General features: G+C 39.4%; 1 protein-coding gene and 1 long non-coding RNA gene across 2 annotated transcripts; both read right to left on the bottom strand.

Annotated features, from left to right (window-relative positions):
- Positions 1–9,695: 9,695 nt before the first annotated feature.
- Positions 9,696–15,045, bottom strand: LOC136716101 (uncharacterized). The gene is made up of 2 exons (XR_010805114.1): positions 14,587–15,045; positions 9,696–14,167 (listed from the first exon to the last, which is right to left on the bottom strand). It is a non-coding gene; the product is annotated as an uncharacterized LOC136716101 (long non-coding RNA).
- A 2,522-nt stretch (positions 15,046–17,567) lies between these two features.
- Positions 17,568–23,825, bottom strand: scdb (stearoyl-CoA desaturase b). Its single transcript, XM_066693045.1, has 6 exons — positions 23,691–23,825; positions 23,218–23,491; positions 21,879–22,009; positions 21,517–21,722; positions 20,677–20,909; positions 17,568–19,823 (listed from the first exon to the last, which is right to left on the bottom strand). Exons 2-6 carry the CDS (start codon positions 23,450–23,452, stop codon positions 19,624–19,626), a joined length of 1,005 nt encoding a protein of 334 aa, XP_066549142.1. The 5' UTR covers positions 23,453–23,491; positions 23,691–23,825; the 3' UTR covers positions 17,568–19,623.
- Between the last annotated feature and the right edge of the window lie 2,347 nt (positions 23,826–26,172).

Below are 26,172 nucleotides of genomic sequence, written 5' to 3'. Positions count from 1 at the left end.
TTACATTTTATTCTTAAAATATACACATAGTTTTAAACGATCTGTCATTATCCTAATGGAATACATGTAACCAATAATTCCGCCCCAGATACCCCAGCTGATACATTACGATTTTGTTTTGTTTGTTTTTTTTGGTGGGGGCGCATATTTGAGGTGAAATTAGAGCGTATATCCAAAATGTTAATTGCTGTATTTTGTGCCATTATACAGGCGAAAAACGTAGCTAAAATCAGACATTAGATTGCTTTATTCTGATCGCAAAACACACTCTGTGATAGAGAAGTAAGACGTAAGACATGAAATGTCCATTCTGATGGATGTCCCATCGGACACGGGCGCATTTAACAGGTTTCTTTCTCTTTCTGATATAACCATTAAAGCCAGATATTGCTGATCTTAAAAGTCAATACTATCAGAAACACTTCATTTGGAACTGCAATTACGAATTACATAATCAATTGTAATGTTTGTCCGGCAGGGCATTTCACAATAGTGCCATCTGTTGTTAAAACAATACACATTGCAAACAGATCTGATTGACCTTTACTACCCCAGTTTAGGAGAAGGGATTTTCCAGTTGTATGGATTGATAACAAACATCTCACCCAAACGGGAAAAACGAACTATGCAATAGTGTGCATTTTATAATTAGTTATTATTTAATTCAATGTATTCTTCATTCAAAGTTTTGTTAATTGATGTATTATTACTCAAACGTTGTGTCGATTTTAGAAGCCAATGCTATTGATATTTGATCCACTTGTTGGCTGCACTAGATCCCGGTGTACGACATGTTTGTATTGCGTCATGCTCATGTCATTGCTGGGGCGATAGTACAGCATTGTGTCATTGTGACGTATTAATCCATCAGCTGGCGGTGGCACCATCTCACCTGCACCACGTCATCTCGTACAGCAGTGCTCGACTACAGCCAACATCGACCACGATATTAATAAATACAGTTTCTGAAAGGTGTTGAACAAACAATACAAAACGTTTCCGTTTGTTTATGGAGAAATATTATAGCACATATATTATAATAAGTCAATAAAGGCAACTTTACATTAAATGAGTCATTTGTAATACAAAATAAATAAATAAAATAATAACATGATGAGCCTTATATAGGGTATTAATTGTGAGCATAAGTAGTTTTAAAAAAGCAAGTTGTGGATTAAAAACTTGATGATTTACACCGTAATACAACAGCCATGTATTACACAGGTTTGTGTATGATAGCTCGTCCTATACAAGAGTTAAGAAAGGGTAGATATGTTCTTATGTTGTAACTGTAGTAATGCAATTGGGCAGTAGATGGAGACACACACCACATGTGTTGAATTTTACAGCCAGCCTTGTTTACTGTGGTGGATTTAGCATTTCCATTATACCATCGTAACCAGGGAGAATTATGTGCGACTCCTGGTGACATGAGCAAGAACATATTATTATTAACATTTATGTTAATAATAATATAGGCTAGAAAGTGATCTGGCATTCAGAATAAGAATTTATATGTTTTCAAGCACAGAGATTGAACAACATCTATATCCACAGGAATATGGCTTAGCAGTAAAATAATAACTAGATCCTGAAATATTTGACATAAAATAGTCAGTTAGCAATTCAGTAAATAGACATTAATTAAATTGTTACAGTCTCTATGTCTAGTCCTATTCTTTTCCAGGATATAACATGGCCATCATGATCTGAAATTACCCAAGATCAGTAAATATAAAGATTATTTTTTTCCTAAACAAGAACCTATTTTTAGGTTTTCAAATTCCATGAGAAAAAAAATAGTTTTCATACTTTCATGGGGGAATTTTAATGTGATTAATCTGTCACATGGTTACTAGTAGATAAGGTTTACTTTAAGAATGTGAATGCTAAAATTACATGCATTTAGTACTTCCTACCACTATGTTGCTGCACATCTAATTAGGCATAATGTCAGTCTACACACTGATATTTTCCCTTTGCACTGACAGAAATTACAGGGTGTGTCTTCAGCCTAAAGTAATCTTGTAATATGGATGGAATTTAAAGCTCTACTGGTGGAGACATGCATGAAGCTTATTAAGACAAAACCATATGATAAAATCAGAAACTGATCTGGTATATCAGTTTGCATGTGTGTTTATATACCAAGAGAACAAGCAGGATTCAGAAGAGGATGGATCATATACAAGTTGTACAAGAAGTATTGGAAAGATGCAGAGAATATGAGCTTCCTCTGTGCTTGCGTATGTATAGGCATTAGAGTGCTCTATTCTGAATGCAAAACACTGCCTGTAATAGATATGCTAAGATGTATTTGGAATTTGAAGACATTAAATATCAATTTTAGTGGATGTCCCATCCGACTCATGCACATTTAACAGTTTCTTTCTCTGATACAACCACCACAAAGAAATACTTCAAGATAATGCACACTGCAATTTGATATATACACCGATCAGCCATAACATTATGACCACCTGCCTAATATTGTGTAGGTCCCCCTTTTGCCACCAAAACAGCCCTGACCCATCGAGGCATGGACTTCCCTAGACCTCTGAAGGTGTGCTGTGGTATCTGGCACCAAGATGTTAGCAGCAGATCCTTTAAGTCCTGTAAGTTGCGAGGTGGGGCCTCCATGGATCGGACTTGTTTGTCCAGCACATTCCACAGATGCTCGATTGGATTGAGATCTGGGGAATTTGGAGGCCAAGTCAATAACTTGAACTCGTGATTCATCAGACCAGGCCACCTTCTTCCATTGCTCCGTGGTCCAGTTCTGATGCTCACGTGCCCATTGTAGGTGCTTTCGGCAGTGGACAGGGGTCAGCATGGGCACCCTGACTGGTCTGCGGCTGCGCGGCCCCATACGCAACAAACTGCGACCCACTGTGTGTTCTGACACCTTTCTATCAGAACCAGCATTAACTCTTTCAGCAATTTGAGCTACAGTAGCTCGTCTGTTGGATCGGACCACACGGGCCAGCCTTCGCTCCCCACATGCATCAGTGAGCCTTGGCCGCCCATGACCCTGTCGCTGGTTCACCGCTTTTCCTTCCTTGGACCACTTTTGATAGGTACTGACCACTGCAGACCGGGAACACCCCACAAGAGCTGCAGTTTTGGAGATGCTCTGACACAGTCGTCTAGCCATCACAATGTGGCCCTTGTCAAAGTCGCTCAGATCCTTACGCTTGCCCAATTTTCCTGCTTCTACCACATCAACTTTGAGGACAAAATGTTCACTTGCTGCCTAATATATCCCACCCACTGACAGGTGCCATGATAACGAGATTATCAGTGTTATTCACTTCACCTGTCAGTGGTCGTAATGTTATGGCTGATTGGTGTACAATTCAATATATAAAAACTCAATCATCAGAGCTCTAAGAAATCATTGAGGAAACCCATAGAACTCTTATAAAATATATCTACAAAAATACTAAATCAACAATCTGACTCCACAATGTTTAACAGATTTGTTAAATCTAAGAAAAGAAAATGTATACTCCAAGAAGTCGAAAAAGTTATGTCTACCTTGGACAACAAATCAGTGCAGATGGTGATCAAAAAAGAGTAAAAATGTGTTGGGAGTGATCCATAATTTTCTGTAAACAATGCTCTTTTGGCCACTATCTTACACTGTTGTCAAAGTGATTATCGAACAAAGAAGTATGTTAATGATATACTTAGATTAGGTTATTTAAATGTTAAATTCTGAAGAGAACACTACATCTTGATAATATATATTGTGACAGCGTGCGGGGAGTGGTACAAGAAGAGACGTCATTTAGGACAACACGGTCGCCCATCTTCCCTTCTACACGCTGCATGACAGTGAAAACACTGCATCACTCACCTATCGGGCTGTGCAAAGGGCCCACACCTGTACCGCTTTAAGCGTTTGCATTAAAGCTCACCCCAAACAAAACTCGATGCAAAGTACCTGAGGGTAAAGTGTGAAGGGTGAATAGGTGAGCGAAAGCTACTTGATGAGAGAAAATTAGAGAAAGAAACTAACTGACACCATGGATAACAACCCATTTCTGTCTGTCAACCCCACTTGGAAAACAGACCCGGACTGAACTCTGACGATGACACTGCCTAACCCCCTTAAACGACCCCATATTACAGCAGTCCAGACCCACGACTCCTAACGGGCACAGCTACCACCCCACGCAGTGCCACAATATATATATCATTTCCATCACCATCATGTGTGGAAACAGTTTGAGAAATAAACAGTCTTAATGGTAAGACATGCCTGCCAAATGTTGCCTGCTAGAGTTATAGCAATCAGGTGTATTAATTAAGTCATGATTGCTTAGTCACTGGACACCTTCAGATTTAGAGGTCAAGTTAAAGGTGTTCATTTGGAAAAATTACTGCTCTGAAGGAATTAGAAGACAAGCTGTAATCAGTTGTCTTCCGACCCCACAGAGAAATGTTGTCTTACTATTGGTTTAATGTATACCAGCTTTCCCTAAGGCATGTCACTAACATCAAGAAAAACATATTTGACTTAATCCCTGGTTTCAACATCAAAACACAGTCCTTCACAAACATTGATCAGAAGGTAATTGCCCGATATAGCAAAAGTTCATTGTCAGACACTCACAAAATAAATAGGATTTTATTTGCATATATATATACACCGATCAGCCATAACATTATGACCACTGACAGGTCAAGTGAATAACACTGATAATCTCGTTATCATGGCACCTGTCAGTGGGTGGGATATATTAGGCAGCAAGTGAACATTTTGTCCATGCCTCGACGGGTCAGGGCTGTTTTGGTGGCAAAAGGGGGACCTACACAATATTAGGCAGGTGGTCATAATGTTATGGCTCATCGGTGTATATATATATATATATATATATATATATATATATATATATATATATATATATATATGTATATACACATGTCCCCACAAACACTAGGAAAAAATATTGGATGTCTTTCAGCTTCTCCTGATTTGTAGTGTTTCAAGGTTCAGACAGTGAACTTTGATAAACTGTTAACTGCCAGCTGTTTCAATTCTCGATTTGCCACAGGTCCTACTAACAGCAGTTAAATATAACCAAATTGTTCTAAATTAATTACAAATACAAAACAGAAAATAATTGAATGCATAAGTAATCACCCCCTTCAGTCAATATTTGGTAGAGGCACCTTTGGCAGCAATTACAGCAATGAGTCTATGTGGACAAGTCTCTACCAGCTGTGGACATCTGGACACAACAATTTGTGCCCATTTTTCTTTGCAAAATTGCTCAAACTCCATCAACTTGGATGGGCACCTTTGGTGAACAGCAATTTTCAACTCTTTCCACATAGTCTCAATTGGATTGAGGTCGGGTCTTTGACTGGGCCACACCGGGATATTGACCTTTTTGTTTCTAAACCACTTCAGTCTGGCCTTGGCTGTATGTTTGGGGTCATTGTCCTGCTGGAAGATTAATCTTCTCCCAAGTCCCAGGTCTCTTGCAGACTTCAGCAGGTTTTCTTCCAGGATTTCTCTGTACTTTGCTGCATCCATTTTGCCCTCTATCTTTACAAGGTTTCCAGGCCCTGCCGCAGAGAAGCATCCCCATAGCATGATGCTGCCACCTCCATGCTTCACGGTAGGGATGGTGTTCTCAGGATGATGTGCGGTGTTAGGCTTGTGCCAAATATAGTGCTTAGCGTTGAGGTCTCATCAGACCATAGAATCTTCCTGCACTTGGTTTCAGAGTCTCCCACATGCCTTCTGGCAAACTCTAGATGAGATTTGATGCAAGTTCTTTCAACAATGGCTTCTGTTTAGTCACTCTCCCATAAAGGCCACTTTTGTGAAGCACCCGGGCTATTATTGCAGTATGCATGGTGTCTCCCAGCTCCCAGCCATGGAAGACTAACTCCTTTAGAGTTGCCATAGGTCTCTTCGTGGCCTCCCTGACTAGTGCCCTTCTCGTCCGGATACTCTGTTTTTGAGGACAGCCTGATCTAGGCAGATTCACAGTTGTGCCACATTCTCTCCAATTCTTAAAAATGGACTTTACTGTGCTCTGGGGGATATTCAATGCCTTGGAAATGTTCTTATATCCTACCCCTGATTGGTGCTTTTGAAGAACCTTATTCCGGATTTGCACTGAATGTTCCTTCGTCTTCATGATGCAGCTGTTGTTAGGAATTGCACTAAGCAACTGTGGGACCTCCCAGAGATGGGTGTATTTAACCTGAAATCATGTGACACACCTCAATTGCACAGAGGTGGACTTCATTCAACTAATTACGTGACTTCTAAAGACAGTTGGTTTCATCACAGCTCAGTCAGGTGTGTCATAACAAAGGGGTGATTACTTATACATTCAAGTATTTTCTGTTTTGTATTTGTAATTTATTTAGAACAATTTGCAGATTATATTTTTCACTTTCACATTATCGACATTTTCTGTGTTGATCAATGGCAAAAACTCCAGATTAAATCCATTCTGAATTCATGCATGGACAATGACGTGAAAAAGTCCAAGGGGGGTGAATACTTTTGAGAGCCACTGTATATTAGCCTTATTTAGCATTTATTTGTTTTAAAATTAACCTTACATTATATATGTGTTTATTCCACTATTTCCATTGAAAACTAAAGACGTTTTTTACATTATATTTCTAAGATTATTGTAATATGTTGGAGGGTTTTCAGGGAAAATATATTATTCACTTAAACATTATTCCTCATGTGGAACTGCTGTTAGTAGGACCTGTGGCAAATCGAGAAGTGAAACAGCTGGCAGTTAACAGTTTATCAAAGTTCACTGTCTGAACCTTGAAACACTACAAATCAGGAGAAGCTGAAAGACATCCAATATTTCTTCCTAGTGTTTGTGGGGACATGTGTATATATATATATATATATATATATATATATATATACACCGATGAGCCATAACATTATGACCACCTGCCTAATATTGTGTAGGTCCCCCTTTTGCCACCAAAACAGCCCTGACCCGTCGAGGCATGGACAAAATGTTCACTTGCTGCCTAATATATCCCACCCACTGACAGGTGCCATGATAACGAGATTATCAGTGTTATTCACTTGACCTGTCAGTGGTCATAATGTTATGGCTGATCGGTGTATATATATATGCAAATAAAATCCTATTTATTTTGTGAGTGTCTGACAATGAACTTTTGCTATATCGGGCAATTACCTTCTGATCAATGTTTGTGAAGGACTGTGTTTTGATGTTGAAACCAGGGATTAAGTCAAATATGTTTTTCTTGATGTTAGTGACATGCCTTAGGGAAAGCTGGTATACATTAAACCAATAGTAAGACAACATTTCTCTGTGGGGTCGGAAGACAACTGATTACAGCTTGTCTTCTAATTCCTTCAGAGCAGTAATTTTTCCAAATGAACACCTTTAACTTGACCTCTAAATCTGAAGGTGTCCAGTGACTAAGCAATCATGACTTAATTAATACACCTGATTGCTATAACTCTAGCAGGCAACATTTGGCAGGCATGTCTTACCATTAAGACTGTTTATTTCTCAAACTGTTTCCACACATGATGGTGATGGAAATGATATATATATTGTGGCACTGCGTGGGGTGGTAGCTGTGCCCGTTAGGAGTCGTGGGTCTGGACTGCTGTAATATGGGGTCGTTTAAGGGGGTTAGGCAGTGTCATCGTCAGAGTTCAGTCCGGGTCTGTTATCCAAGTGGGGTTGACAGACAGAAATGGGTTGTTATCCATGGTGTCAGTTAGTCTCTTTCTCTAATTTTCTCTCATCAAGTAGCTTTCGCTCACCTATTCACCCTTCACACTTTACCCTCAGGTACTTTGCATCGAGTTTTGTTTGGGGTGAGCTTTAATGCAAACGCTTAAAGCGGTACAGGTGTGGGCCCTTTGCACAGCCCGATAGGTGAGTGATGCAGTGTTTTCACTGTCATGCAGCGTGTAGAAGGGAAGATGGGCGACCGTGTTGTCCTAAATGACGTCTCTTCTTGTACCACTCCCCGCACGCTGTCACAATATATATTATCAAGATGTAGTGTTCTCTTCAGAATTTAACATTTAAATAACCTAATCTAAGTATATCATTAACATACTTCTTTGTTCGATAATCACTTTGACAACAGTGTAAGATATTGGCCAAAACAACGGAAGCTTATTAGCGCCACAGAGAAAACAAACTTATTGTGTTAATACAATATTGCTTTACTTCACAATAATTATTGCGTAAATAGGAGATAATATTGTGTTATTTCGCAATAATTATTGCATTAATACAAAATAAGTTTGCTTTGGGATTCAAATCATTCTATAGGAGGATCAAGAATACATTACATTTATTCTGTTTTAGTGACAGGGGATTATACTTGGTGCAATATAATGATATGAACATTGAAATAAACACAATTAGAAGAAAACTACAAGTTGCAGTAAATGTTTTTAGTTAAATGGTTAAATATGCTTCAAACATATTTTTTATAATTATATTTGTAAACCTCACTGTATATATGCCTACAATCAACTTACCACAAACGTTTTAAAGTAATGCAATATCATCTTGTATTAACACAATAATTATTATGAAATACCACAATATTTTATTGTATTAACGCAGTCATACTTTTTTTCTCTGTGGTGCTAATAAGGTTACGTACAAAACAACATTGTTTTACAGAAAATTATTTAGAAGAAAACCTTAAAGAAATTAGATATATTAGCCTGATTTACCATTTATTTGTTTTTAACTTAACCTTTCATTATATATGTGTTTATTCCACTAATTACACTGAAACCTAAATAAGTTATTTACATTATAGTACTGAGATTATTATAAAATGCTGGGGGGTTTTCAGGGAAAAACATATTATTCTTGCACAGTGGAACTGCTGTTAGTAGTGACCTGTGGCAAATCGAGAATTGAAACATCTAGTAGTAAACAGTTCATCACAGTTCACTGTCTGAACCTTGAAGCTGAAAGACATCCAGTTTTTCTTTCTGGTGTTCATGGGGACATGTGTATATATATATATATATATATATATATATTTATTTTGTGAGTGTCTGACAATGAACTTTTGCTATATCGGGCAATTACCTTCTGATCAATGTTTGTGAAGGACTGTGTTTTGATGTTGAAACCAGGGATTAAGTCACATATGTTTTTCTTGAGGTTAGTGACATGTCTTAGAGAAAGCTGGCATACATTAAACCAATAGTAAGACAACATTTCTCTGTGGGGTCGGAAGACAAGTGATTACAGCTTGTCCTCTAATTCCTTCAGAGCAGTAATTTTTCCAAATTAAAATCTTTAATTTAACCCCTAAGTTCGAAGGCATCTAGTGACTAAGCAGGCATGTCTTACCAAACATATTACACATTCTTAAAGTTTGTATTTTCAGCTGAGGGACTGCAGTGACAGCTCACCATGCTGCCCTTGCTGAGAGTACGAAAGTCAGACAGCTACTCACCAAACACTGAAGAACCACAGAGATTACTGGATAAGAAATTGAGGTATACACTATACATAAAATGTATCTGTGCAACATGCACAATATACTGTAATGTCATGCTTCACAAGGCTGAACAATATGCAGGACGTGTATGTGTATACTATATATATGTGTGTGTGTGTGTGTGTGTGTGTGTGTGTGTGTGTGTATCTGAATGTGTAAGGAATCCACAGGACCACAGTGAATCAATGAATTTTATTTTATAATGGTAATAAAATAATATAGAGAAACAGATGACACAGATATGGAGGATCCCTGGACTCAGTAACGTTTCTGGGCCCCAAATAAAATAGGTGCAGTTATTTATAGGCTGAGACCTCAAAAGCGAACAAAGAAAAAGTCTACACTACCAGTCAAAGGTTTTCCAGTTTTTACTGAAATTTAAGCAGTTCAAGTCCAGTGAATAATCTGAAATAGTACAAAGGTAAGAGATAAACTGCCAGAGGTTAAAACAAAGTGTCTCAGACAGTCACAGATCACTCTGTTTCGATCGGATTTCTTTGCAAATAGGCTTGTTTTGTTCAGAACAACCTAACAAACAATCCACTATATATTATTTGATATTCTATCAAACACAGATAAGTTCAGATCAAATTATGTAAAATTGGCACAAAAAGACCAAAAACCTTACGGTACACCAACATGAAAAAAAAAAACTAATTTATTAGGTATTGTCTTACCTGAATAGCAACGGGTTGCTAAAACTATTATCACATACACATGGCATGTTACAAATTTCAGTAGAAGAGTAATTAAAAGGGCAAATGTGTGAAGTGGAAGGAGTGGCCTTTAGTGGTATGGTAAAAAGTAGACAGAAATACTAAATTACAATTAATTTGTAATTAAAACAAATAATGTATTTAGTGCAGGCAGACCAAGACCAGAAACTATTTGCAGTAACTATAAATTAACAGCAAAATGTGTTCAGTTCACAATATCTTATAAGAAGTTAATTCAAATAAGTGGTTAAACGTAACAAAGGGCATTACAATTGCTGAAAAACAAGAGCACATGGATCAAACATGCTATCCTCTCTGTTTTATTCTATTTGATTAAATGTTCCGCAACTGAAATGTTTTGTTTGAGGACAGAATGCACACCTGAGCTGAGCCCGATAAAAATATATCCACAGTTAATTTAAGCAGTTTCATATCAAATAAATTAGCCTACCAAAAGGGCAAGGACAAACATATTAAATAATATGTATAAAATATATTTCGTCCACAAGTCCAACCTAGAAAAAGGACAAGCAGAGTGCATGATAAAAACAAATTCAACATCTGTCCATTTAATCAAACGCGTTTCAGTACCACTGACAGCACTGCAACTCAGCGCAGGTGCACATTCAGTCAACCAGCACGACCTGACTGCTGCAGTTCTCCCTTCCTTTCCTTTTCGTTTAGAAATCGACTTCAGTTGGATATATCATTTTAAAAAGTCTACAGTATAGATGTTTAAATGTTACATTTTCACAACTTTGAATACGTTTGATTTGATAAAAGATTTATGAAGTTGACAAAAAAAATTACATAATATTTTTGAGGGGATAAAAATCTCATGGCACATGGGTTGAAAACCAATGTATTAGTTCACTGTAAACAGAGTTTTCCATCTTGACATGTTGAGCTCTCTGTGGGTGTGTGTTGCTTCTACCAAAACGTGGATGGTCTTGTTTTGATCAGTAGACTATGTGGTTCCAGAATATGTCATAATTGTTAATATTTTCTGAGATTTTGTTTTCCTACTCAGACCAAGTGTCCCCCCACCCCCCATTTCAGAAAAAAGGGGTTGGGCGTAAATGCGGGGGGGGTATAAGAAACAGATTTTTCACATCAGAGAATGCTTCACATCTTTAGAAAGCTGAGAGTCTCAGCTTTCATGGAATACCAAACACTTGGCGAAGAACACAACAGTGAAGAGTACATATGGGATTAAAGAGAAGCACACGGACTTGGTGCCCTTTTAAGGGTACCAGAGGGGTTTGTCAGCTTAAGTGGTTACATTTTGTTAAACAAAACGAATCTATGATTTATTTTTGTATCTCCAATTGTTTATTTGTTCTTTGCTTTAATTTCAGAGTACATTGAGACATGAAACTGTGTACATTTCAATAACAACTGGAAAAATTGAGGTGTTCTAAAACATTTGACCGGTAGTGTATATATTGGAATAATTTATAAGAATCAATGAATATGCTTAAAATACTGATTAATATGCAAGGCTAACAGATAATATTGGCAACTGAATAATCAACAATATAGCTAATCAGTAGATGTGTCATACCCTTTGGTACAATTTACCTTACCACTTCTGTGACATTGTAGACAACTCTCAGAAACAACCAGAATGTTTGTTATCAATAGAGCCATGCTGCCCTCATTCCCTGAAAGTGTCATGGCAAGAGAAATCAAATGTTTTGAGAACTGAGTGTATGTGTCTGATATAGAAAGAAAGGCAGATACACACAGGCCCTGTATGAGCCAAAATTGATAACAGGACAAATGGGCAAGCGTAAGGATCTGAGCGACTTTGACAAGGGCCAAATTGTGATGGCTAGACGACTGGGTCAGAGCATCTCCAAAACTGCAGCTCTTGTGGGGTGTTCCCGGTCTGCAGTGGTCAGTACCTATCAAAAGTGCTCCAAGGAAGGAAAAGCGGTGACCGGCGACAGGGTCATGGGCGGCCAAGGCTCACTGATGCACGTGGGGAGCGAAGGCTGGCCCGTGTGGTCCGATCCAACAGATGAGCTACTGTAGCTCAAATTGCTGAAAAAGTGAATGCTGGTTCTGATAGAAAGGTGTCAGAACACACAGTGCGTCGCAGTTTGTTGCGTATGGGGCTGCGTAGCTGCAGACCAGTCAGGGTGCCCATGCTGACCCCTGTCCACTGCCGAAAGTGCCTACAATGGGCACGTGAGCATCAGAACTGGACCACGGAGCAATGGAAGAAGGTGGCCTGGTCTGATGAATCACGAGTTCAAGTTATTGACTTGGCCTCCAAATTCCCCAGATCTCAATCCAATCGAGCATCTGTGGGATGTGCTGGACAAACAAGTCCGATCCATGGAGGCCCCACCTCGCAACTTACAGGACTTAAAGGATCTGCTGCTAACGTCTTGGTGCCAGATACCACAGTACACCTTCAGAGGTCTAGTGGAGTCCATGCCTCGACGGGTCAGGGCTGTTTTGGCAGCAAAAGGGGGACCTACACAATATTAGGCAGGTGTTCATAATGTTATGGCTGATTGGTGTATGTGTGTGTGTGTATGTAGTCAGTAGGGTTTCGAATCGTGCCGCACAGACACTCCTCCAGGAGAGTGATAAGTCCAGTATGTCAAAAGACCAGGGGTGGGATTAAATCAAAATTCTGACCCACCCTCTAATAGAAGACTACAAGTCTGTACATAACAGCAGTTACATTCATGAGAAGAAGAAAATAGCATCTTACAACAAATTAAGTTGCCACTGAGTACAGTTTTGTAGTTTTCTATTAGCGGGTGGGTCAAAGTTACTGTTACGCCAAAAGACCAGGTCTCCCGACATGGGCGCCTTATCACTGTATTGATTTTACAGAGGGGTTATGTCACCTGTAACGAACTCATACACACTATGAGCCGTGTTACATATAAAGTGCCTTGAAAAAGTATTCAGCCCCCAGCACATTTTCCACATTTAAGAGTCTCACAGCCTGGGTTGAAGCATTAAATTGGGATTATTCTTCAAAGAGCTCCCCCCCCAAAAAAAAAAAGACAGAAAGTGCTAAACAATGAAATAATAAAAGAAAAGAAAAAAGAAAAAACTGAAATGTCATTTTTTTAATATTCACCCCCTGGGTCAATACTTGCTTCAACCACTTCTGGCAGCTATTAGTGCCAGTAATCTTTTTGGATAAGTTGCTATTAACTTTTTCCAGTGTGATGGAGCAATATTTGTCCATTCTTCCTTGCAAAATCACTCAAGCTGGCTCAGGTTAGTTGGGCAACGGTGATAGACAGCAATCTTGAGGTCGTGTTCAATGAGATTAAGGTCAGGACAATGACTGGGGCACTCAAGGACATTCTTTTCTTCATTATAAACCACCCCAGTGTGGCTCTGGCAGTGTGCTTTGGATCATTGTCCTGTTGAAAGACAAACTTCCTTCACAGTTTGAGTTTTTTGGCAGAAGGTTGCCGCTTTCTATCCATCTCTGTATTGTGCACCATTCATCCTCTCATCAATCCTGATGATGTTGCCAGTTCCTGCTGCTGGAAAGCATCATAACATGATGCTACCACCACCATACTTCACAGTTACCTTACTGGTGTGCCATGTTTGATGTGCAACACACATACCTCTCAGCATTCAGGCCAAAAAGTTTCACTTTAGTCTCATCAGACCACAAGACGTTCTTCCTTACAGCCTTACAGTAGCTTCCCTAAGAAGTGCCCTTCTTGTCTTGCAACTAAGTTTAGAGGGGTGGCCTGATTGATGCCGTGTGGTGGTGGTTTAATATTTTTCCATTTCTGTACGATGGACTGTGCTGAGCTCCGGCGGATGTTCAATGCCTTTGAAATGGTTTTGTACCCTTCCCCAGATTTGTGCTTCTCTATAATCACATCCCCGACTTGATTAGAATGCTCTTTCATCTTCACTTTGAGTTCTCTGCCATCCTGTGGGATTGAAAGCAAATGATCTTAAAACAGGAGGAGCCTATCAACAAATTGGGAACTTGTCAGGGTAATATATTGCATGTGAGCACATTTAGTTTTATAATTACAAAGGGTACGAATACTTTTTTACTCTGATAATTTCTGTTTTTAGTTTTTAGTAAATTGTTGAGAGCTGTTGCATTTTTTTTTTCTTTTGATTGGACATGGTGCCCAAGACTTTGTAGACTTTGTAATATAATCTGTTTCAAATTCTGAATTTGAGACAACAAAATGTGGAAAAGTGTCGGGGGATGAATTTTTCAAGGAACTGTATACGACTATGTGTGTGCAGATGTCGATATACCGTAGTGTATTTTGGTGTACGTTGATGAAAACATGCTACAAGTGTATAGTTGTAAAAATAAAAATTTAAATCTTACCCAACCATACAACACCATCAAATTCCCATCTTGAAGCTGAGCACTGGGTGAGTTATTCCCAGATGAGTTATTCCCAGGATTTCTAATCTTTGCCATCCCCCCATGGTAAAAAAAAAAAAATCTAACTACGCCACTGTTACTGTTGAGTGGTTTAACAAAATATGAATATTACAACATTGTTATACAGAGAAACAAAACATGGAAAGGGGACTACCATCTGCCCCACTGCGTTATTAAACACGCATGCCTGTGATCAGATCATGCGCAGTGTGCAGTGCAGCGCTCTCTCAGCTTTGCATTCACCTGGATCAGAAAGAGTCCAGCTCGCTCGATCGCAGTGAGGTTTTTATATTTTATTATATGTCAGACTATTGTGAAAGGATGCCTGTCAAACCAAAACCGCCAGCTGTGAAGAGGCTCATTTACATAGAGGAATTCGCATCTCGCTGTCTGAAACGAAGAAGCATCCTTCTGGATTGGTCCAGGGTGAATCAGACAAGTACCAACCCAGTTGCTGATTGGTTCTGGGTGATCAGAAGTTGTTAGCTGTTGTGGCTGGTGAACTTCCCAGGGGAGGTTTGACCTGCAGTAACCTCTTTACAGTTAGAGCTGACGTAACACTTGCAAGCACACGCCAGGGAGAAGGAACCGTCTGGAGAGCCAATGAGCGCCTGCGCCGCCGCCTCGCCAGATAGGTGTGTCCCTAACCACTGCCGACGCTGGGGTCTGGTATTTTTGGGCACATAGGTGTGGGCGTCCTGAGAGGCATCTTCATCGGTGCGAGAATCACGGCCGGCACACACGACACGTCTTTTCAAATCTCCCCAAAGAGGCATTGCATTTACGTCGTTTTGATGTCCGCCTTTCCCAAAACGAGGCTTGGCAATGACGCCACAATGGTATCGAATATCGAAGCGCCAGAACAGCAGTGCTGATAGTCAAAATCAAGCAGGGGTGATGTGCGCTTCCCCATCTGTTTACAATAGAGAAGACGCGACTTGTTTGACCTAGACAAAAATCGTATCTGATTCATCTTATCAAAAAACAACATCAATGAGATTGTAGCTTGATTATTCTCATTATTATCCCAGTACTGTAGTTTATGATCAGGTAATGATGTCATTTTATCTTTTAAACGGAAAACAGCGTGGGGATTTCTACTGGTTGTATAGAAACAGGTTTGGTGCTGCTGCCTCACTCAGTGCTGGCAGCTCCTGCAGTTCTAGTCCCCACTTGTCACAATGGCAAGGCAACTGTTGTGTCCCTGTCTGCCCTGTCAGCGGTTCAGTTGTTCTGCCTCCCAATTCAGGCAGCTGCTCTATTAAGCGATATGTGTCTGCGCAATCCCACATAAAAGGGCTCAAAAGCCTTTATTTAGGACTATTTTTTAAGGTTGTCGCTTCTAGAGCAGGATGTATCTTGTCTGTAGGTTAGGTCTCACACAAACCTGTTAAAGTTCACCATGTTAACTCTACCCAGCCTATTTGTCACCCTTGCATATGAGTGCTAAGGAAAAAAAACAAAACCCTCCATGTATTACACTTCTGGTCCAATTCAAGATTCCTCTTTGTTAAGATGTGCAGAACATCACATTACCAAAAACACTTCCTTTGGTTCATTTCCAGATTCTTGCACAAGTTCAGGATTCATTCAGGGGACTGACTGTGCCGCAGCTGACATGGGTCTGTTCCTGTTGCCAAAAGCAATGTAAATAAAGGTTATTCAATGAGATGGATTCCAGTGCATGTGAACCTCAGTAACCTCGATCTGTTAAAACAGACGGTGTCTTGAGGTAAAGAGAGATATTTAAATCGAAAGCACAAGACGCTCTTTAATTTAGACTCGGGGCATGCATTTTTAGATTTACTCTTTACAAAGGACTCTTGCAAAACGCTATATATTGTGGTGTGTGGATATGTAAGAATTTACAAGCAATACTTCTTAAAACATGTACTATACAAACAAGGCCACCTCTGTTTTCAAAAGACCACCATCAGACTCTCCAATAACTTCTCCTTTCTCCTTCAGCAGGTCATAGAATGCTGAACCAGGAATATTCCTCTGGACTGGTTTCATTCCAGGTTGAGGACATCAGTGTCAAATTTTATTTAGTTTAAAATATATTCAATATAGTATCTGACCGTTACAGCTGCACGTGATATTTCTCCTGTATTCTGCTCAGAGAATAGTGATGCCTTTAATAGTTTATTAGCTTGATTCATTGATATTAGAGGACACACACAAATAATCTCAATTTTGTTAAAGACTTGGCAATAAATCTGGATCCTGGGCTTATATTTAATCCCCATGTTTGTAAAATGATGAAACTGAACATTCACCACTTAATAGTGCCAGTTAGTCTTCGCCCCCCTCCAGCTGGCAGACTACATAGTCCGGCACATAGTATCATATTGGCTTTCAACAGTTACTCTCCTCATTTGCCCTCTCACGTCATTCAAAGTGGAAACAGTGTCAGGATAGTAGTTGCCAAATTAAGTCTTCAGTTTTGACTCCGTTAACCCTGCACTGTAAGGTTCATTAGGTCCTTCTTCTAGATTTGAAACTAATTATTACTGAGGTTTAAATTCTCTCTGCTTACCACTTACGCACAAATGTCACCTTCTCCTATAGTTAGTCTTTCCCAGTTATGCATAAGAAGGGTTTGGCTGTCATACGTACAAGACAAGAACTTCATGTACGTTGATGCACCATTAAAATATAACTGGTTTCAATTAAAATAAAGTACCTAACCAATATTAAAAGTTTAAAAAGTACTTTTACAATCTCTCATTTCAAAGCCGTCGTCATTTGTACCACATCACCCCCCCCTCCCCCTCCAATAATAGCAGGCTCTTTTTTTTCATTAATTGAAAAACATTAAAAATAAAAATAGAAATTAAAAAAATGGACCCTTACACCAACTAATTTCATTGCACCTGTTAATACATTTTACTTGTTGCTTAAGAAGACTGGACAAACCATAATGCAGTTTCTTTTTATTTGAATTAAGAAAAAAAATAAATTACTGTGGCATCATAACAAAAACAACAAACACAGTTACAGTATTTTCCCCCCTTTAGAAAATATACTTAATTTTCAATACATACAGTGCATTAAACATTCCCCTCAAAATGTGCCCGATAAGTTATTTAAGGCATTCATAATTCAATAAGTCAACACTGGAAAATAACCACAACGCAAAAGGTAGAGCAACAGTAATTAATTCAATTACAATTTTATTTAGTTGAAAACCTCCAAATTCTATTTCGGAGCTAGAAGTACACACATTGCAATGTACTACTACTTATATAGTTTAATTTCTTTCCCCCACAATGTTAAAGAATATCAAAGTTATGAACATTCCTTTTGGATCAATGAGAACCAAGAGGGAAATACACATGTAATGATCCCATAGTGTGGAGTTTAGTAAGTGCTAAGGTTAGCTCTCACTGGCAGTTAAGACAGTCACTGATAAAGCACCTTTTTTTGTCTCAAAGTTTCAAGCAGAGATGCCAAGTTGTAATCCTAGTTGGCATATCTGTCTAAATTCAACACAAAAGGCCCTGCCAAAATAAAGTAAGAACACCACTTCTCTTTCAAATCAACAAATGTGCAAACTATGTCCAGTTTGGCAGTTTTCAGTATGCATCTTGTATATTGCCTTGCACTTCTGTGGGTAAAGTGGCTCACATTGATGGAACTCAATGCAGAGCTGGGAACAGATTGGATTAAATCAGTAAGGCAGTGGGCATGGTTTCCTGACAGAGTTTGTTCAAACCTGGATGAACAATATGAAGGTGTTCCAATTTGCAGACTCTTTCCATCAGATTTGAAAGTAATGGTTCAATATAATTAGTGGGAGACGTGCCTTTAAATTTAGATTTATTTATTCCCCAATGCTATAGTTTCCCAATAGCATTGGAACTGCAAACTAACTCAATTCCTCCGAGTGACCTGACAGTGACTGTCTACTAACTTTCAAAGACCTTCATAGCACTGGACATTCACGAGGTACAAGCCAAACCAGACATCCTCAGTACTACCATCAGCCTAAGCCACAAACAGACTAGCCTGATCGTAGATAAATCACATCTTGCCATTACAGATGCCACCCCCTTTTTTGTTGAAAAGACTCTCAAAAAGCACCTCTTAAGTAACATTTCTGTTGTATCCTTCTGCCTGCAGCATTTTACAATATACACCATCCCCTTTAGAACTGAATGTTTTTCCAAGGACCCCCATGTAAAATAATACTGATAGTTGAACAGTTTATTCTGTTTGATGTAAACATGTATTTGCTGTAAACTACAGCAACATTGAGTAAGAAACTGAAGGCAGCTGCATACAAAAGAAATTAAATTGAAATGCTTTTTCTAGAGATACACCTTCCATTTGAACTAAGTTATTGTTATTGAAAGCACTGACATGGCTTAATATTGGGGTATTATGCCGTAAATAAGATCAGAGCTCCGGTTTACCTTTAATGTGACCAAGTTTCAGACACTGAATTGTCATCCTAAAATAAAGTACAGTAGATATTTTAAAGTGCGGTAATTGTAATCATTGCGCTTAATTTGCTTGAACCAAAAGTACATTTCTCCACCAAATTATCTGGATATGTGTAGCTGCAGCTAAATAAACTTACGATCTATGCGACATCCACAAACACACCCTTGGTTTGTTTTCCCAATCTTTTGTACAAGCTCTAGAAAGTAAGCTCTCTATGGCCATTGCACAGACTCTGGATTCTAGGATAGGCCTACAATAAGAGCCAGAATTTCATGGCTCCAGATGGATTTCTTTCCACCCCATATGGGTTCTATTGCTGCAATTACAAACAAAGAAAACAAACGAAAAAAATCCATTACATCAAGGTCCAGTTCCCTTTAAAGCTAATATTAATCTTATGAACTAGGGAAATGTTTATTTCACAAGGGGTGTGAAGCCATCACTGTAGCTACACAAAAGAGTACCACCCCCCCAAAAATACTTTGCAATTATGCTTTTTGTTTTCAAGCTCCAGAATCATGAAGCCTCTTAACCACTTCTGTGGCTGCCATCTCCTGTGCGCTGGGCTCGAGCCATGACCATTTCACGAGGTACTTTCTTACGTTCTTCTGCCAGGCCCAGGAAACACATAAAGTCAATGAAGCAGGTGGTAAAGTTCAATTTGCAGCCAAACTCACTTGTTGCATAGTCATACGGGAATGTGTGGTGGTAGTTATGAAACCCTTCCCCTGGAAGAGAGAGGAAAAAATGCATGGTTATCTCAGGATGAGCAGATTGTAACACCATCCCTGGTTAATATTTATTCCTATGCAAATATTTTCATTTCAATAGTGAAACTAACTAGAAAACAAAGCAAGAATTCTGCATGGCAAATTAGGAGCTCTCTCAAAGTATGCCAATTTAAGTAAACCCATTAAGAATAAATCAGTCAAATGTCACTACAGCAGCAGTTATTTATGCTTGTCTGTTTATAAATTAAAAGCAATGTAAATATTTAGAAGGAGATTATGGTTAGAACGGTTTAGATCTTATTTGCCCATTGCCTTTATTACTTATTCAGTTTTCCAATCTACCTAAATTAACTGGAAACTGCACATTTGTAAAGTTTCATGGAATAATTAGAATCAAGCCATAGTTGATATTGATTTAGACGTGCGAGGTATTGCCCTGCTAAAGGTTATTTCCATACATTCTATAAAATGAAAAATTATACAAAGTAAATAACTACCCCGATTGCCAAAGTGACCCATATTACTTATGCTATGGACACTGGATACTAAAAAGTTGCAGGAAATCAACTTTTCCTGGTTTCAGCCCTGATTTTAGAAGTCCGGTCCAGTATTTATTGGATTTACATAGCAAGATTTCACAGAGGTCAATGGGGCCCAAGAAGAGGAAAAAGACAAGTCGTGCTTACAATAAAGAGCCACATGCAGCCATGTCACCACACTTTTGGGAAAAATCCACATGGCAACAAGACCAGCTATCCTCAGTTAGATGTTCAGTATTGTGCCCAATCCCACCCCCAAAAAAATACAAATATTCTTGGACTTTTCTGGGTAAATGAATTGGTGATTTTACCTATGGCACTGAAGGTGACAAAGCGGTTCTCCCTAGGATTGATATTTCCATCATAAGGCCGGTTGCCCCACATGTGGGCTGCACTGTTCACCAGCCAAGTGGCGTTCAAGACTATGGTGTATCTCAGCAGCCCAGGGATGAAGTAGGCCAACCACAGAGACTCCTCCCACAGCAACCAGGGCACCATGGTGGGGACGACGAAGCACATCAACACCACAGACATCTTGTAATACCTGGGGAACATTATACAAAATAAATAGTCAACATTTCAGCTTTAGGGTTACAAAATAACATTCAATGCCCTAAAATGTACTTGTTGCTTATTTCTCAAAGACGAGTGAAAGGTACTCTGGCAAAGTAGCAGGGTCTTCTCTATGGAACCAACAGTGTACATGTCTAGACAGTCTGCTCCCTTATAGAAATTTAGATTAGAACTAGAAGTTGTGCTTTCAACTGGAAATGTTATTAACCATCCATTTAAACCTGACATTGAGAATTCCAAGATCCATAGCAATTGCCATTTTCTAAAATAAATGGTGAGGATTGCTTCCTTTGAGTCATGTTTGACTTCAATAAAAATGCAATTACAATATTAAATTAAACAATTATGCACAGAGTCAGAAGCCACACTTGTGTAGCAGGTCATGCAGCAAGCATCTACCAGGGCAGCTAGATGATATGGGGAGATTAAGTTAAATGTATTTAAAGAACATTTCATATGATATCAATACACATTAGTTAGAATAAATAAGCACATTCTTGAATTTAAATTAAAAAAAAAAAAAAAAAAAAAAAAATCAAGCATGATCAGGGTTGGGAGGAACAGGCACCGGAACCTACTTTCTTTGAAACATGACAACTTTATCTGCCCTCAGGTCACCAAGCTCCAGTTTGCGTCCTTTTTCGATGACGTCCGGGTGTTTGCGCACCAGCAGCCACCCGATGTGAGAAAAGAAAAAGCCGCGCACAGCATTGTGGGGGTCAGCATCGGTTTCAGAGTACTTGTGGTGAACTCTGTGGTCCCGTGCCCACTCGTAAATGTCATTCTGTCAAAAGTACACAACGATTAGCAAAGACTGCATTTGGCATGCCAAGAACTAACATGTTTAAGTAGCAATACCCAATACAGAACAAACTATCACGAACCATTTTTCATTGGTTTGTGTGAAGTGAGATATGAGTGCAATACATTTTCTATTTACCTGGAACGCCATTGAGTTGGCAGTTGCAAGGAACATTCGCAGAGGCAATGAGGCCTTATAGGAGCGGTGACTCCAGAGCCGGTGAGCTCCTGCCGTCACACCTAATGCACTGATCATGAAACAAATGAAAGCTGTGGGAGGGAAAAATAAATATATAAGTGAACCTGTGAGGATCAAATGCATTCTTGTGCATTAGCAGACTGTTTGGGGTTTGCCATCCAAGTGCCCACAATTCAGGCCCAAATTGGCTCAATGTCACCGGTGCCAGCTGACCCAGCACACAATGGAAAGTCTGTTGCGATTGCTCTTGTGTATTGTTCTTCTAACAAAATATTACGCAGCCTCAGCAACGCAAAATATAAGGCAAGACTCAAAATGGCTCTAGCTGGCAATTCGTTTTTTCCTGCAGTTCACATCCATGCACCTTTAAAATGACTACTTTGTTCAAATGGGATTTAATGTTTCAATAGTACGCTTATATATATGCATGATAAAATAAATGTTTTTAGTTGGAAGAAAAATAACACTGCTAAGTACAATTTTTATTTGGAAACAGGATGCCATTTATTCTGCAGCATTCAGATAATGACAGGTGCATTTGGCTTTCCTGTAATGGCTTTAGAGACAGGATCTTGATAAAACACTTTTATACCCCAACACCTGCTTTCACAGACTAGTCTTGCTCTACTTAAAACGCCATTGAATAGTGCACGACTAGTGCTCATCTGGGTCTGCGAAAGCCGACTTAATTGTGGCACTAAACTAATATATGCATGTCAAATCCTGATACCGGCTTGGAAGACGAATCATATCGGATATGAGTTTTATTCAAAGCTGTCCAAGCCCGGATTGTTTGCATCAAATCCTATAAAGGACTTTCAGAAAAAAGGATGAAAAAAAAAAAAAAAAAAATCCGCTAAAGTGAATTTATTTTAATTCACGAAGAATCAAAATAATAATCATCAAGTCGGATTACGGAGTTGCAATGAGACAGATGCGTCAATGCACACCTGCGTGCGTGTGCATGTGCAAAAGCATCCGTAATCGTGGAGTGCGTGGCTCCTTATTGCAGAAAAAGACCAGAAAATAAATGACACCTTAGAGAGCAAAGATGAGCGCAGTACTGTGCAGCCCCAGCCCACCGCCAGGCGCCATCACCCGCAGCAGCACTTCTCCTCCTAACCACGCAACTACACAGCCTCGGGCATCTTGTATTCAATTCAACTACGCCACAAAAAATCATCAGGTTGGCCATTTTGGAAGGGGAAAAAAAAAAAAAAAAAAAGCACAACACAACACATGACATACGTTTCCGACCTGTACGGAGAAACACACTTACACCAAGCCAAGGTCGCGGCAGATGCGGAGGGGAGCAGAAACAGCGCATACACGGCTCCTGCGTGTAACATACTCATCAGGATGACATTTCTCCAGACCACCCTTCTGGGGGGCTTCGGACCCTCTTTCTCTCGGTAGGTGTCGTCAAACACATCCTCCACGGTGGAGGGCTCGGCGACGGCGCTGCCATTCCGGTGCAGCACGGTGGTCGCGCCGGGGTCGTCGTGCTTCATCATCGGGGGGCCTTTCTGCCGTGCTTTGCGTGGAGAGAGGAGCTGAAGACGACAGCAGACATTTTCATAGCAGAGAAGCACCATCACAAACGGAGAAAAACCATCCTTTTTTTTTCCAGTTCTAGAACTAGTACTAGCGCGAATGCATTGCTTTTGTTTTTACATCCCGTTTAGTTGCATGCACTGAAACGAAACATTACATTGTAAAAACGCCTTTTTCATAATTAAATGCATCACTTACTTTTGCCAAGGCAGCAGAGTCGGTGAGAAACAGCGGTAAAGCTAAGCAGTCAGTAGGTTAGCGGCGACAGAGGACGACTATAGCGGCTGATGTGCGCTGCCGGATTCCGTCTCAGTGATGCTCCGTACCTAGGCTGCCGATGACGTATTTATACAGAGGCGGCTGGGAGCGCTGCGATTGGTCGGGGGGGATTTGCTGTGCGCCCTGCGATTGGTCGGATACAATTGGGTGCCACCTTATCCCGCCGTCCTCATTGGCTGTCTGTTATCTGCTGTTCACCTTTTTACACATTTCTCTAATGCGGTTCATTCATAGGTAGCGTTTTATTTGGGGGGGAAGAAAGTCGTTGTTCAGCCAGTCACACTCAATCTACTTCGGAGTGTCATTAGTAATTATAAATAAAAAGTCTTAAGAAACAGGTTGCGGCGTCGTGGGCCTCCCTGTGTTTCTCACTCGCTGGCTGAGTCAATGCCCGGGAGTAACCCACACATATGAAAAGTAGGTCATTCGTTTTCTCCCGTCCTACCAGCGACTAGTATGATGAAGTGGCGTTATATTTTGTTTAACCACTTATAATTGTGTTGCAATAGAGGCTGTTTGAGTTCTGACGACATATTTAAACAGGACTTGTTCACGACCCGACTTCCTCAGTTATCACTTTGTGGCGTCCCTGACTAGAAGACCCCTTTGAACTGGAAAACAAGATTATCATGCAGGACTGCGATTACAACCTGCTCTATGGGAATAACTCATTATGGGAAACTGTTATATACGTCAATACAAAACCTTAGGAATTTAGGAACAAGAAAGTAGCTGTTCTGCATTGTGTTTGTCAATCATGAATTAGCACGTCATTGTCAAGCCTTACCTGCTTTTTAGCCAGTAGGTTTACTTTTTTAATCCCCTGGATGCAATCTATCACACCACGCCACTGGCTGAAAGGTACATGGGCTATTTGTGCAATAATTATAACCTGTAACATGAGGTAATCTATAAAAGAGGATGGAATCATCTACAGCTATTTTATAAATTATCCCAGATCCCTGATACATTTTGCAGGAGGATCTAGAATTTCACACCATTTTCTTCAATGGATAAAAGTTTCTGATTGCTAGACACTGTAGACTTCTTAATAATGTTTTTTTTTTTTTTGCTTGACTGTATTAGTTTGTGTATATGAAGTAGTATTATTACATGTTAGCACTCTGTACGTTTAGGTTGTTCTGCTAAAATTGAACTTCTGTATGGCCAGTGTAATTTGCCCTTTAATCACTCCGTAAATCCCATCACCTGTCACAACAGGAAAGGGAAGTCAGTCCAGCTGTGAAATCCTTATTACTGGAAAACAAATTGCTGTTACATAGAACTCAACGAGAATTCATCAATCAGAGCAATAATATTTTACATTTTATGACCATTTCTCTTGGTCTTTTAACAAGAAATTTACACATTTCAGAGAAAATACAGAAATTGTTCATGGCAAAGGTAAAGGTTGTTTTTGAAGTTGGGGTTTAAAACGCATAGTACAGTTATACTGTCAAAAAGGATCCCAAACCTCAACATACTTGAATTTCAGCATTCTCGAGGGAAAGCATTACACGCCCACCCCCCAACACACACACACACACACACACACACACACACACACACACACACACACACACACACATATCATATTCTGCCTTGGACAACAAATCAGTGCACACAGAGGTATTATGGAAGAAATCAAAAGAAGAGTAAACATGGGATGGAGTGCATTTGCCTGTAGAAAAAAGTATTTGATCAATGCATACTACAAGTGCTTAGTGAAAACTGGTCACTTAATGCACAAATGACCTGCAGACGACACAAAGAAGCATAGAGAGATGTCTGCTTGGAATAACAAGAAGACTGGTGGTGAAGGTGATTATACAGTATGTATATATATATATATAATATATATAAAGTGTGTGTGTGAGTGTTGTTGTGATGTTCATTACGTAGTTGTTTCCTCATCATGTCTTATCATCTTACCTTTACAGGGTAATAAAGCACTTTACAGATTACCTCATCAAAATGTGTTGCTTTCAAGAAAATGAAACTCAATACATAAACCTGTAATGGTACAACTGAAGAAAATCTTTTAAGATAAAATCTATACATATCTCTTCTTTTGACATAGTTAAGATTGTAAAGATTGTCTTTATCAGTTTATTTTAAGATTGTGATTTCATCATATGTACAATCCCGAGTTCCTAGGCGGAAAGAGATCTTGCATCACTCGCTACAGTAACGCCAAACTAAGCAGAAGGCCAGTGGTTGACAGTGACATCTTGAAGCACTGAACCTTTTTGCAATACATCTTGATTAGGCTCCTTTCCAAACTGGTCAGAAGGTGCTTTGTAATTACAGATGATCTAATTGTACAGTGTAATCAGATTAGAGATTGATACAGCGGATTCGGGACAATCCTATTAGAGTACTTCTCAGACATTTAAGAAGT

This window comes from Amia ocellicauda, chromosome 20 (genome assembly GCF_036373705.1).
Source record: "Amia ocellicauda isolate fAmiCal2 chromosome 20, fAmiCal2.hap1, whole genome shotgun sequence".
NCBI lineage: Eukaryota > Metazoa > Chordata > Actinopteri > Amiiformes > Amiidae > Amia > Amia ocellicauda.
The sequence above is the reverse complement of the archived record's forward strand: the minus strand, read 5'-3'. Positions and strand labels throughout refer to the sequence as shown.

Coding starts and splice junctions, on each gene's coding strand:
- scdb (XM_066693045.1), bottom strand. CDS start 23,452: ATGATGAAGCACGACGACCCCGGCGCGACCACCGTGCTGCACCGGAAT. Junction 21,723..21,878: donor CCAACTCAATGGCGTTCCAG/GTAAATAGAAAA, acceptor TACTTTTGACAG/AATGACATTTACGAGTGGGC. Junction 20,910..21,516: donor GTTGTCATGTTTCAAAGAAA/GTAGGTTCCGGT, acceptor AATGTTCCCCAG/GTATTACAAGATGTCTGTGG.